The sequence below is a fragment of the Podarcis bocagei genome, assembly GCF_964188305.1.
Source record: "Podarcis bocagei genome assembly, chromosome: 10".
Classification (NCBI taxonomy): domain Eukaryota; kingdom Metazoa; phylum Chordata; class Lepidosauria; order Squamata; family Lacertidae; genus Podarcis; species Podarcis bocagei.
In genome coordinates, this window is record NC_138135.1 from 4565132 (window position 1) to 4577393 (window position 12262).

The window sequence follows — 12262 nt, forward strand, 5'->3', positions numbered from 1 at the left end:
CTTCGTCTACTTTGTGATGGGTCCCGCTGACATCAATTCCACTGGGCTGTGTGCGTTTCCCCAGATTTCTCACCTCCGCTGGCAACGGGAGCATGTTTCCCCTGGGCCACACAAAGCATGAAATACCTGCTCCAGCTCTTAGCAGCTTCACAGCTCAGGGAGCACAGGACCCGATTCCTGACCTTGTGCAGGTAAGACGAGGGCAGTGATAGGGGGCTGCTGAGGTGAACTTCTGGCCAGGAGTCTTAGGGAAAGTTGGGGTGCTGTTCTCAACTCTTAAGTGTCATTTGCAATGGGGAAGTCTTTGTGCGCACACAACTGAAGGATCTAAGCCAGGGCCGGATTTAGGTTTGATGAGACCCTAAGCTACTGAAGGTACTGGGGCCCTTGATATCTCCAGCTATCCTTTGTCAACAGCAAATGGTCACAGTTTTTGTGTTGAAGGTATGCTATATGGTAATTGATGGACCTAATAGGTATTTCAAGCCATTTGCACATGTGGCCATGCAACAAGTCCATGCAGAATGTTGTTGTTGTTTAGTTGTTTTCTCCTGTCCGACTCTTCATGCCCCCCTGGACCAGAGCACGCCAGGCACTCCTGTCTTCCACTGCCTCCCACAGTTTGGTCAAACTCATGCTGGTCGCTTCGAGAACACTGTCCAACCATCTCGTCCTCTGTCGTCCCCTTCTCCTTGTGCCCTCCATCTTTCCCAACATCAGGGTCTTTTTCAGGGAGTCTTCTCTTCTCATGAGGTGGCCAAAGTCTTGGAGCCTCAGCTTCAGGATCTGTCCTTCCAGTGAGCACTCAGGGCTGATTTCCTTCAGAATGGAGAGGTTTGATCTTCTTGCAGTCCGTGCAGAATGTAGGCACCCTATATATATAGAAATGAGCAAATGTGTGATATTTTTGGGAGCAGGCTAGCCGGGAAGACTCATGACTTACATCATAGGAGCCTACACAACACAAAACACTGTTGCTGTATCTAGTTTTTATTTTATTTGCTTTTATATTTTGGAAATGTACATCCAGGTTTTTTCCCCTTTAATTTTTTTTAAGAGAGGGGGTACCTAAGCTATAGCTTGTTTAGCTTATACGTAAATCTGGCACTGATTGGATGGCTTTCAAAGAGGATTAGACAAATTCAGGGAGGGGAGGGTTCCTAATGATTGCTAGCCAGGATGCCTAAGCGCTGCCTCCACAGTTGCAGGCAGCAGTGCTTCTGAACACCAGTTGCTGGAAACCACAAGAGGGGAGAGACTGTCTTGTGTTCAAATCCTGCTTGCTGGTTTCCCACAGGCATCTAGCTGGCCCCTGTGAGAAGAGGAGGCTGGGCTCAATGGGCCATTGGCCTGATCCAGCCGTCCCTTCTGATGGGAGTTATAGCCCAGCAACACATCTTTGATCAAGGGTTTTCTCCAGACAAGCTGTTTATTGTGTGTTCATCCTACTTTGGCTGCAGAAAAGCATATGCAGAGGTCAGATTATATGCTGGTCTTTATGGAGTGTTTGTTCTGGTTTGCTTTAGCAGGGCGTTGGCATGGTCATTTGCTCATTTGCCCTGACTTCCCTGCTGAGTGTTTATGCATCTTCCTGTTAGACACTCATTCCCCTCCTTCCCCCCCCCTCTGTACTGCCCTATCGGTTTCCAAACCTCAGCTTCTTCTTTAAAGATAAGATAAACTTTATTCGCATTAGCCAATTGCCATGGCAACATAAGGGACGCAGGTGGCGCTGTGGGTTAAACCACAGAGCCTAGGACTTGCCGATCAGAAGGTCAGCGGTTCAAATCCCCGCAACAGAGTGAGCTCCCGTCGCTCAGTCCTTGCTCCTGCCAACCTAGCAGTTCGAAAGCATGTCAAAAGTGCAAGTAGATAAATAGGTACCGCTCCTGCGGGAAGGTAAACGGTGTTTCCGTGCACTGCTGTGGTTTGCCAGAAGCAGCTTAGTCATGCTGGCCACATGACCCGGAAGCTGTACGCCGGCTCCCTCGGCCAATAAAATGAGATGAGCACCGCAACCCCAGAGTTGGCCACGACTGGACCTAATGGTCAGGGGTCCCTTTACCTTTACGGCAACATAAAACAAGCAATATATACAAATAAAAAGACAACAATGGGTAAGAAGGGCAATCAAATGACCAAGATTCAGATAGTGGCCCTTAATCTCACTGCACCCTCGATAAACCTAGCAACCTTTGCTGTTGTCTGATCATTTTGATCTGATAAAAGAAAGAACAATGTGGCCGCAGGTGGGTGGCCTGGGATGTTAAGTAAGAGTGGGGTGGTGATCTCATTCCTCAGATCTTTGTAAAGGGGGCAGGACAGGAGAACATGAGCCACTGTTTCCAGATTGCCATCTCCACAGGGGCAGAGTCGTTTCTCAGCTGGAATCTTTTGGTACCTGCCCTCACGTACGGCAGAGGGCATCGCATCCAGTCTGGCCAGTGTGAAGAAGGCACACCTGTATTTTGGGATAGTTAATTTATACAAATATGGTGCCAGGAAATCAAACTGGGGGGGGGGAGGCATACCAAGGACAGAATTTCTTTATAATCTTCTTTAAAGTGGATGAGTTGTGCTGGGGCAACAGGGTGCTTTAATCCACTTTAATTGCACAGATTTAAATTCAGGGTCTGTGCTTTAATCCCTCCTGCAAAAGAGCAATAGTCTGGAGATGCCCTTGAAGCAGCCTTCATCCATTTAGCACCCTCCAGATATTTGGGACTACAGCTCCCATCATCCCTGACCACTGGTCCTGTTAGCTAGGGATGATGGGAGTTGTAGTCCCAAAACTTCTGGAGGGCCAAGCTTGCCTATGCCTGCGGTGAATGAAGGCTGCCTCGGAGCAGGGTTTCCCAAACTTGGGTCTCCAGATGTTTTGGGACTACAACTCCCATCAGCCCTGACCACTGCTCCTGCTAGCTAGGGATGATGGGAATTTTGGTCCAACAACAGCTGGAGACCCTGCCTTAGATCTGAACATTTTTCCAGTCCACGTTTTTCTTACCTCTGCCTCTAGTTGTGACATGGTAAATGTATTGTTCATTGCAAATAACATCTTATCTTGAACAGAAACATTATTTGACCGTTTCCTCTTTTATTTTTTTTAATTTTTAAATTTAGATTCAGTAAAGCAAACCAAAATATCCATAAAGAAATATTCATACCATTAAAACAGGTTGAAAGCAGCATAAGGCTTTTATCAGTAAACTTACTATTCCAAAACATATCAATTTCCCCAAAAATCTATTAGGCTGATTTATACGTATTCTTTTATAATATGCTAATTTAATTGTTGTTACTATATGCTAGGTTTTTCCCCAAATCGTTCTCATGCCCCTCATTTTTAGCCATCACAATCTTTGCAGCTGTTATAATGCTGATTACTATTTCTCGATCATTTTCTGGGGTAACATCCTGGGGTAACACAGTAGAAATATTTTGGCTTCTAATGGGATATGATGTCCTAACATATCAGAAATACTAGCCTCAACAGGTTTCCAAAATATTTGCATTTGAGAGGAGTTCCAAAAATTGTGTACATCGCTTGCTTTATGCAATTCGTTATTTATTCTTTTCTAAAATTGTGTCCGGTCCAGTCCCCCATTCATTCCACATTCCACAAAGGCAACAATAACAAAATGTCAGCTAAAACAGCAAAATGAAAAGTACAGACGGGCGCAGTAGATGAAAAGAGCTCAAAGGAGCGTTCTCCAGCATAAGAGCTTTAACCTGCCTAGGCAAATCCTTGCTGACATAAATAGATGTTAAGCTGTGAAAAGGATAAGGGAGTTGGGATGACTAACTCTTCTGTGCAAGATGTCCCACAATCAAGGCGTGATTGCAGAAAAGAGCCCATTTTCTTCCAGCATCTCTAAGGGAGCAAGCAGGCTGATGTGGAAGAAGATTGTAGGGTTGGAAGGGACCCAAGGGTCATCTAGTCCAACCCCCTGAAATACAGGAATCACAGCTAAAACGTCCATGACCAACCTCTGTTGAAAAATCTTCAACAAAGTAGAGTCCACCACCTTCTGAATGCGGCAGCTAGACTGGGAACTGGGAGCAGCTGCCGAGACCACATAACACCGGTCCTGAAAGACTACGTTGGCTCCCAGTACATTTCTGGGCACAATTCAAAGTGTTGGTGCTGACCTTTAAAGCCCTAAATGACCTCGGTCCAGTAGACCTGAAGGAGGGTCTCCACCCCCATTGTTCAATCCGGACACTGACGTCCAGCTCAGAGGGCCTTCTGGCGGTTCCCTCTCTGCAAGAAGTGAGGTTACAGGGAACCAGGCAGAGGGGCTTCTTGGTGGTGGTACCCACCCTGTGGAACACCCTCCCACCAGATGTCAAAGGAATAAACACCATCTGATGTTTAGAAGACATCTGAAGGCAGCCCTGTTCAGGGAAGTTTTTTAATGACTGATGATTTAATGTATTTTTAATCTCCTGTTGGAAGCCGCCCAGAGTGGCTGGGGACGCCCAGCCAGATGGGCGGGGTATAAGTAAAAAATAATTATTATTATTCTCATTATTCTGAGAGAGTCCATTCCACTCTCACGCAGCTCGCACCGCCCAAAGAGTCTTCCTAATATTTAGCTGGAATCTTCTTTCTTGCTATATGAATCCATTGGTTCTTCTGGAGCAGGTGGAAACAAGTTTGCTCCATCCTCCATGAGACGCCTCTTCAGATATTTGAAGATGGGTTCCATAGCACCTCTCCTCCAGGCTAAACACCCCCCAACTCCCTCAACAGTTCTGCACACGGCTCAGTTTCCAGACCCTTGATCGTCTTGGTCGCCCTCCTCTGCACACCTCCTAGCTTTTCAATATCCTTGTCAAATTGATGGAGGAGAGGGCCCTTGGAAGGCTGATAGACACCACGGCTATGTTCTGCCTCCACAGCCAGAGGCAGCAATGCAGCTGAATTTCAGTTGCTGGAAACCACAAGAAGTGGGGTGTTGCTATTCTGCTTGGATCTTGCTTGTGGTTTCCCATTGGGGCATCTGGTGGACCACTGTGAAGACAGCATGCTGGACTGGATGGGCCGTTGGCTTCATCCAGCAGGCTCTTCTTAGATTCTTATGTACTTAAAAGACAAAGAGGAGGAGGAGCAGAGGAAGGAGCCACTGGGTTATTCCTGCAGGTTCAAGCTATTGCTGCCTGCCAGCCCGGTGGAGCTTGCGGCGGATGTCTCCTTTGTCCCACCTATGGGTTTGCTGAAATAGTGTGCATATTATTGATAGAGGGATATATCTGTGCTTTGTGTAACATTGTAGCCTTTCAGACCTTTCCCATTGGTTGGGTGTGCATTGCTCCTGGGAGGGAGTGCAGCAGCTGTTGGAAAAATAGACAGCACCAAGTGCTCTTGGTCAGCAGGGAGGAAGGAGCCAAAAAGACACCGAGGGTTGGTTCAGAGAAAGAGTTTATTTCTGCTTTCCAGATAGCAGAAAGGCACTGCATAATCGGTTCACAGCAAGCACACTGAAAGAGCAGTTACATACAGTATATATCCCCTTTAGGTCCCCTTCCCCCCCTCCCCAGGAATCCAGCCTCATGCTTTTGTACACGTAGGTTTACATCCTTGAGCATAAACAGACATTCCTGTTCCTGTACTCTTATCTTGGGGTAAGAAGGTCACTTAACTATAGGAGAACTCTTGGCGCCATCCCTGGGTGTGGGGGCTGACAGGATTGACAGGCCTGTCTTACAAGGTCTATGCGTCAGCGTGGTCAGGATATTTACAACCTATAAGATAAGACCCAGATCTGCCATCCCGTCTCCACTCGGAACTGACAAGGCCATCCATTAAGCCTTCATGGACTGATAAAGGAGATGGCTCTGTTTATGCAGCTGGGTTTGTGTTAGTCATACAGATCAAGCTAATGGATTTTAGCTAATGGATCCTTGAAGGAGGAATTTGGGAGTTCTGGGGCCTGGTTCGGGTGACTGCACAGTCAGGTTTGGGCAACCTGTTCCTTCAACATGACCGCCTTGTATATTTTCCCTGGTACTGGGGATCACCCCCCGTTGCTATTAGTCAGCAACCACATTGTTGTATATGTGGGGAAAAGCAGGATTGTTTGATCTTCATATCCGGGACCAGCAGGACATCTCTGGGAAGTGTGGGGTTGTGAGGTGGGTTGTGGAACAGCAGTGGTTGTACTTTCACTAACTTTTGACTATGCCGCACTCTCCATGTCCCTACCAAGTGTGTCTGACCAAGGGCATACCCCAAAGATCTCAGAGCCTGGGCAGGTTCATATGGGACATTGCAGCCCTTCAGATAGCATAGGGCTAAGATGTTTGGGGGGTTATGAATCATTACCAGCACTTTGGATTGTGCCCAGAAACAGAGTGCTAGGCAACGGAGCTTTTGTAACAAGGGAGTTGTATGTACAACCTTGCTTTTCTCCATTAGACGTTGGGACAGCACTAAGCAGGTGACCCTCCATGTTGTATTTTTACATCTCCTAGGACCACCTGGTGATGGATGAATAAGAAATCCAATAAATACAATATAATTGCAGTGATAAGAGCAAGTGCAGGAGGTGACGCTCAATCCCTACCTCTTTGTGAGCGAGGAACCTCCATCCTGTTGCTTCCACACTTCTTGTTTCTCCTTCTCTACACAGATTAACTTTCCCATGGAGGTCAGGAATCAGACCCAGGTGAAGGAGTTCATCTTCCTGGGCTTCTCAGGCGTCCCACATGGCCAGATTTACCTCTTTGTCGTGTTCCTAGCAATTTACTTGGTCACTGTTCTTGGAAATACCACAATAGTCACCTTGATCCAACTGGATTCGCGCCTCCACAGCCCCATGTACTTTTTCCTCAGCCATTTATCCTGCTTGGACATCTGCTACTCAACCGTCACAGTCCCCAAGATCCTGACCAACTTTCTGCGCCAGAGGCACACCATTTCCTACAACCAGTGCATGACCCAGATGTTCTTCCTGATGACCTTTGCAGGCTCCGAGTGCGCCCTGCTGGCCGTCATGGCCTACGACCGCTATGCCGCCATTTGCCAGCCTCTGCATTACAGCAGCCTGATGAGCAGCCAGGTGCGAATCCCGCTGGCCATTGCTTCTTGGATCTGGGGCTTCCTGGACTCGGCCATCCACACCATTCTGGCCACCCACTTGTCCTTCTGTGGGGCCAACCAGATTGACCACATCTTCTGTGATGTCCCGCCTCTCCTGAAGATTGCCTGCAGCGACACCTACGTCAACGAGATCACGCTCCATTTGGCCAGCATCTTCATGGGCCTGAGTCCCTTCTTGCTCATCCTCCTCTCGTATGTCTACATCCTCTCCGCCATCTTGCAGATTCGCTCGAATACTGGCAGGCACAAGGCCTTCTCCACCTGCGCTGCTCACATGATCGTTGTCACCGTCTACTTTGGCATGGCCAACGTGAACTACAACCGCCCCAGCGCAGGCTACTCCTTGGAGGTTGACACCCTGATCTCCACACTCTACTGCATCATCACCCCTATGCTGAACCCCCTCATCTACAGCCTCCGCAACAAGGAGGTGAAAGAAGCCCTGAAGAAGGTTCTGGGGGGGCAGAAGAACGAATACGCTTCTACACAGAGGAAGTGAGAGGTGGACTTTGACCAAGGCATCTCTGTCCTCCACTGACCCTGCCATTGCCCTTAGTGAGTTCAAGGTAATCCTCTAAGACCACAGAGAAACCCACTTCCTGAAATACGGATTGAGTAACACAAGTTCTGAAGACTTGCTGACATGCTGATGGGTAATTTTACTTACATCATTAAGCACTTGTTCCCCCAAATATGCCACCTTTGGGCATGCCCACCACAAATGCCTATAGTTCCCATATTCAGAGAACTGCAGGCAACTGGTGAGACCCGTCAAAACTCATTATTCCAACCAGAGACTCTAAACTGTAGATTGCTGTATTTATTTACATTGAAGGGTTCTTCATGAACAATTGGCTCTGTAGGAGCCAATACATGCTAATTTCCTTACATGTTCTCCTGTTTCATAGGCCTGTTTCTTTTCACAGCTTGGGCCACAGCAGTGGTGACAGAGAAGTAGAAACAAACTTTGGGAGACCTAAGAACAGGAACTCAAAGGTGAAGGGGTTGTAGTAGGGCTGCCCCTGTTCTGTGGAACAGCGTTTCTGTCAAGATAGGAGCCCGCTATCTGCACTTTCCGGAGGGGGGGGGAAACAAAGACATTTTTCTTCTGGTAGCTGGATAAATGGGTCTTTACAGTGAGTGTCCACTTGTTTAGATTTCAGCCCCATTTAAATATATTTGTTATTGTTTTTTTTAAATTTTATTTATGCTTTTCAGGTTTATTTGTTGTTTAGTCGTTTAGTCATGTCCGACTCTTCATGATCCCATGGACCAGAGCACACCAGGCCCTCCTGTCTTCCACTGCCTCCCGCAATTTGGTCAGACTCATGTTGGTACCTTCGAGAACACTGTCCCACCATCTCGTCCTCTGTTGTCCCTTCTCCTTGTGCCCTCCATCTTTCCCAGCATCAGGGTCTTTTCCAGGGAGTCTTCTCTTCTCATGAGGTGGCCAAAGTCTTATCATGCCGACTATAATAATAAGGCCAGAAGAACCCTGGGTTTCACTTTTCTCTCTTTCGGTCTCTTTTTCTGTATGGTGTGGTGTTCTGTACATAATGTTAAGGTTTAGACTTATTCTAAGTTGTTCTAAGTTTAAGTTAAGTCTGCTGCAACTGGATTCCTTATGGTCAGTGCCAATCCTGAATGTTTGGGCTTTGTGACCATGACGCTCATTTGCCTTCAGTAGCAGTAAAGCTCTGCTGAGTGAAATACAATTGCCTCTGGTCTATTTTCGGGGAATCCTGCAACGTGTTCAAGTTTTCACTCTGCTAACTATACATTGGAATCTACCCTGGATCTATATTGAGTAGAATTTTCAATGACACATCCAACATTCCATATTCCCTTTATGCATTCTTTGAATTAAAAGGTGGGTAGAAATACTTCGAGTGTGTAAATCAACAACTAGCCGCCGAGCAATTCCTCCGATGGGACTCCCATTGCTCCATTCCTCTTGGCTTCCATAGACCCCCCGGGGAGAGTGGCTTTCTTTTCCCAACCCTCCTTGTTAACTTGCGTGTTGCAGTTGCAGTGGGAGCATCCCTTGGGTCTCACCTGGGCATAACTCCTCTCTCCCTGCCTGGGATCCACTAGTTGGATGCAACGCAGAGGGAGCCACCCGGCTCATCCATGGCTCACCTGGGAAGCAGGAATCTCCCTTCCAGAGCCCCGATGGCAGGCCCTCTCTTGCCACTCGGATGCCAGCGTGCTCTGGCCCCGTGAAGGTGGAGCAGGCAGGTGCAGGGAAAGGCTGGTGCAGAAGAAGGTTGAAGGGGAAGGATGACCTGGAGCTGAGCATCCTGACGGGGGCAGGAGCAAGCGCCCAGCCTCACTGGGCTCCCATTGGGGGGGCCTCCAGGTTAGTAGCTTCACAGGACACAGAGAGGACTGGGGATGGGGAAGCAATTCAGTCTGGTCTGCATTTGAACGCGAATCTGCCCCATTCACACTTGCTGAAATGTTAAGAGAACAAGAACTCTGCTAGCCGCCGAAATTTGCACTTCTCTGAATGTTGCAGGAAAAGGTGGGTTATAAATGCAATAAATAATAAATTCATTTATGGGACAATATATATGGGGCTAGGGACGTGGGTGGCGCTGTGGGTTAAACTACAGAGCCTAGGACTTGCCGATCAGAAGGTCGGTTGTTCGAATCCCCACGACGGGGAGAGCTCCTGTTGCTCGGAACCTGCTCCTGCCAACCTAGCAGTTCGAAAGCACGTCAAAGTGCAAGTAGATAAATAGGTATCGCTCTGGCGGGAAGGTAAACGGCATTTCCGTGGGCTGCTCTGCTTCTCCAGAAGTGGCTTAGTCATGCTGGCCTCATGACCCGGAAACTGTACGCCGGCTCCCTCAGCCAATAAAGCGAGATGAGAGCTGCAACCCCAGAGTCGGCTGCGACTGGACCTAATGGTCAAGAGACCCTTTACCCTTTACCTATGTATGGAGCTGACACAGCAAGAGATTTCTCCCACCACCACCACCCCTCCCCCAAATCTTATCCAATCCACACTTTTCAATGCACAAAGGAGTTTATAATTCTGGGCTTCACATCCCAATCCCTGAGCAGTGAGATATTTGGGAGTGCAATGTTCACTTATGGTTGACTTTCTTTGGAATGGGAGGTTACTGGAGAGAGAAACTACCATGGAGTTACTGTCTCCATGCCATAACATAGTAGCTATGGAACATATAAGACTACATGAAGCTGCCTTATGTTGACTCAGACCTGGTCCCTGTCTCTGAAACATTTGCTTTATCTGCAAATATAGAAGCAGAATAGAAGTGGAGGCGAACAAGCCCTCTTTCTTCAGCAGACAGCACACCGCAAGAGATCATCTTGCTGCCCCCATCTGATTTCCAGTCTCTTCCAACTAGACGTGTCGCAGCAAAAGTGGCCCTGCAAAAGTCATCTTGTCCAATCTCCAGCAATGCAACCATCTCAGCTAAAGCATCCCTGACAGAGGGCCATCCAACCTCTGCTTAAAAACCTCCACGAAAGGAGAGTCCACCACCCTCTGAGAGAGCCCCTTCCACTATTGAACGGCTTTTACTGTCAAATAATTCTTCCCAATGTTTAACTGGAATCTCCTTTCTTCTACAGTGAGCCCAAAGCCTATGTGGGGGTTACAGTCTGGGAATTGCACCAGAAGGCAAAATCACATATAGTCCAAACACGCTGCGTCCAATAAATAGGGAATTGCCAAGGTCATTTGTTCCCTGGGAACCTCCCCCCCTTCTTTCCACACCCTTTTTATTTATTTTTGTGATTTTGGGTCATGTGCGTAAAGCCTAATGTGCGCAAATTAAATGCCCATAAGTTGTGGGCTTACTGTAATTTGGAGCCTCCCCTCTGGAGCAGCAGAAAACAAGTTTGCTCCCCCTTCCATATTCAGATATTTGGAGAAGGCACTCAGACCCCCCTCTCAGTCCTCTGTTCTCCAGGACACAGACACCCTGCTCTCTCCCTTGGGGTCCATTCCAACTCCCCAATTCTATGATTATGTCTTCAGCCCTAGTCAGAAGACTCTAACCACCACATCCCATTGGCTTCCCCACATCCTCAAAGCAGAACAAAAGGTTCATTGCATTGCCTCTTCCAAGAAAGAGGAGGAGACATCAGCTTGCTTGTGGTGCTTCTCATTCCAGGTTCCTCTCCGGCTTCCTTTCCTGACCAAGGCAGGCCCTGAAGACTAGAGATGAGAATTCTGGGAGTGGAGAGGAAATGTCACGGCCACCAGACAGTTGGGGATGTCTCCAACAGACCTCTTATTTGCCAAAGCAGGGTTGTTCCCGTCCCCCTTTGAAGGGAGAGGAGAGCCGTCCAACCATCCCTGGAGAACCCTAACCCACCCACCACTGATTTGTAACAGCTGGCCTTGACACCAGACTATTGGGTGGGGAGGTTAAAGGAGAAAAACCATTAGTTCGATGTGAATGATTTTTGGACTAGGGGGAGATGGAGGTTCATTTGCTTATTAGTGGGTCAGAGTGTTACTTAGTTTATTATTTGCATGTGGTCAGGAAAATAACAACAACAACAACAACAACAACAACAACAACAACAACAACAACAACAACAATAATAATAATAATAATAATAATAATAATAATAATAATAATAATAATAATAATTTATTTATACCCCACCCATCTGGCTGGGTTTCCCCATCCACTCTGGGCAGCCTCCAAAAAAATATTAAAACAGAATAGTGCATCAAACATTAAAAGCTTCCTTAAACAGGGCTGCCTTCAGATGTCTTCTAAAAGTTTGGTAGTTGTTCTTCTCTTTGACATCTGTTGGGAGGGCATTCCACAGGGCGGGTGCCACTACCGAGAAGGCCCTCTGCCTGGTTCCCTGTAACTTGGTTTCTCGCAGGAAGGGAACCGCCAGAAGGACCTTGGAGCTGGACCTCAGTGTCCGCGCTGAACGATGGGGGTGGAGACGCTCCTCCTGTTTATATTGCTGGTTTCCCTCCCCTCCAATAGAATTTTAAGTGAAATATCAATATATAATATGACTCCCCCCGTTCTCCACATGGTATTATGTATTGTATAATTTTCCTTTGCCATAAGTCACTTGGAGACCTTCAGGTGACAAGAGACTAAGAAGTTTAATCAACAACAACACTGAATTAAATGGATCAATGGTCTGAGT

At 47.5% G+C, this 12262-nt stretch overlaps 1 protein-coding gene across 1 annotated transcript; it reads left to right on the plus strand.

The window, feature by feature from the left end:
• LOC308595746 (olfactory receptor 5T7-like) lies at positions 1-8960 on the plus strand. Its single transcript, XM_081210427.1, has 2 exons — positions 1-191; positions 6636-8960. The coding sequence occupies exons 1-2, from the start codon at positions 93-95 to the stop codon at positions 7602-7604; spliced, it is 1068 nt and encodes a 355-aa protein (XP_081066553.1). The 5' UTR covers positions 1-92; the 3' UTR covers positions 7605-8960.
• The last annotated feature ends 3302 nt before the right edge of the window (positions 8961-12262 follow it).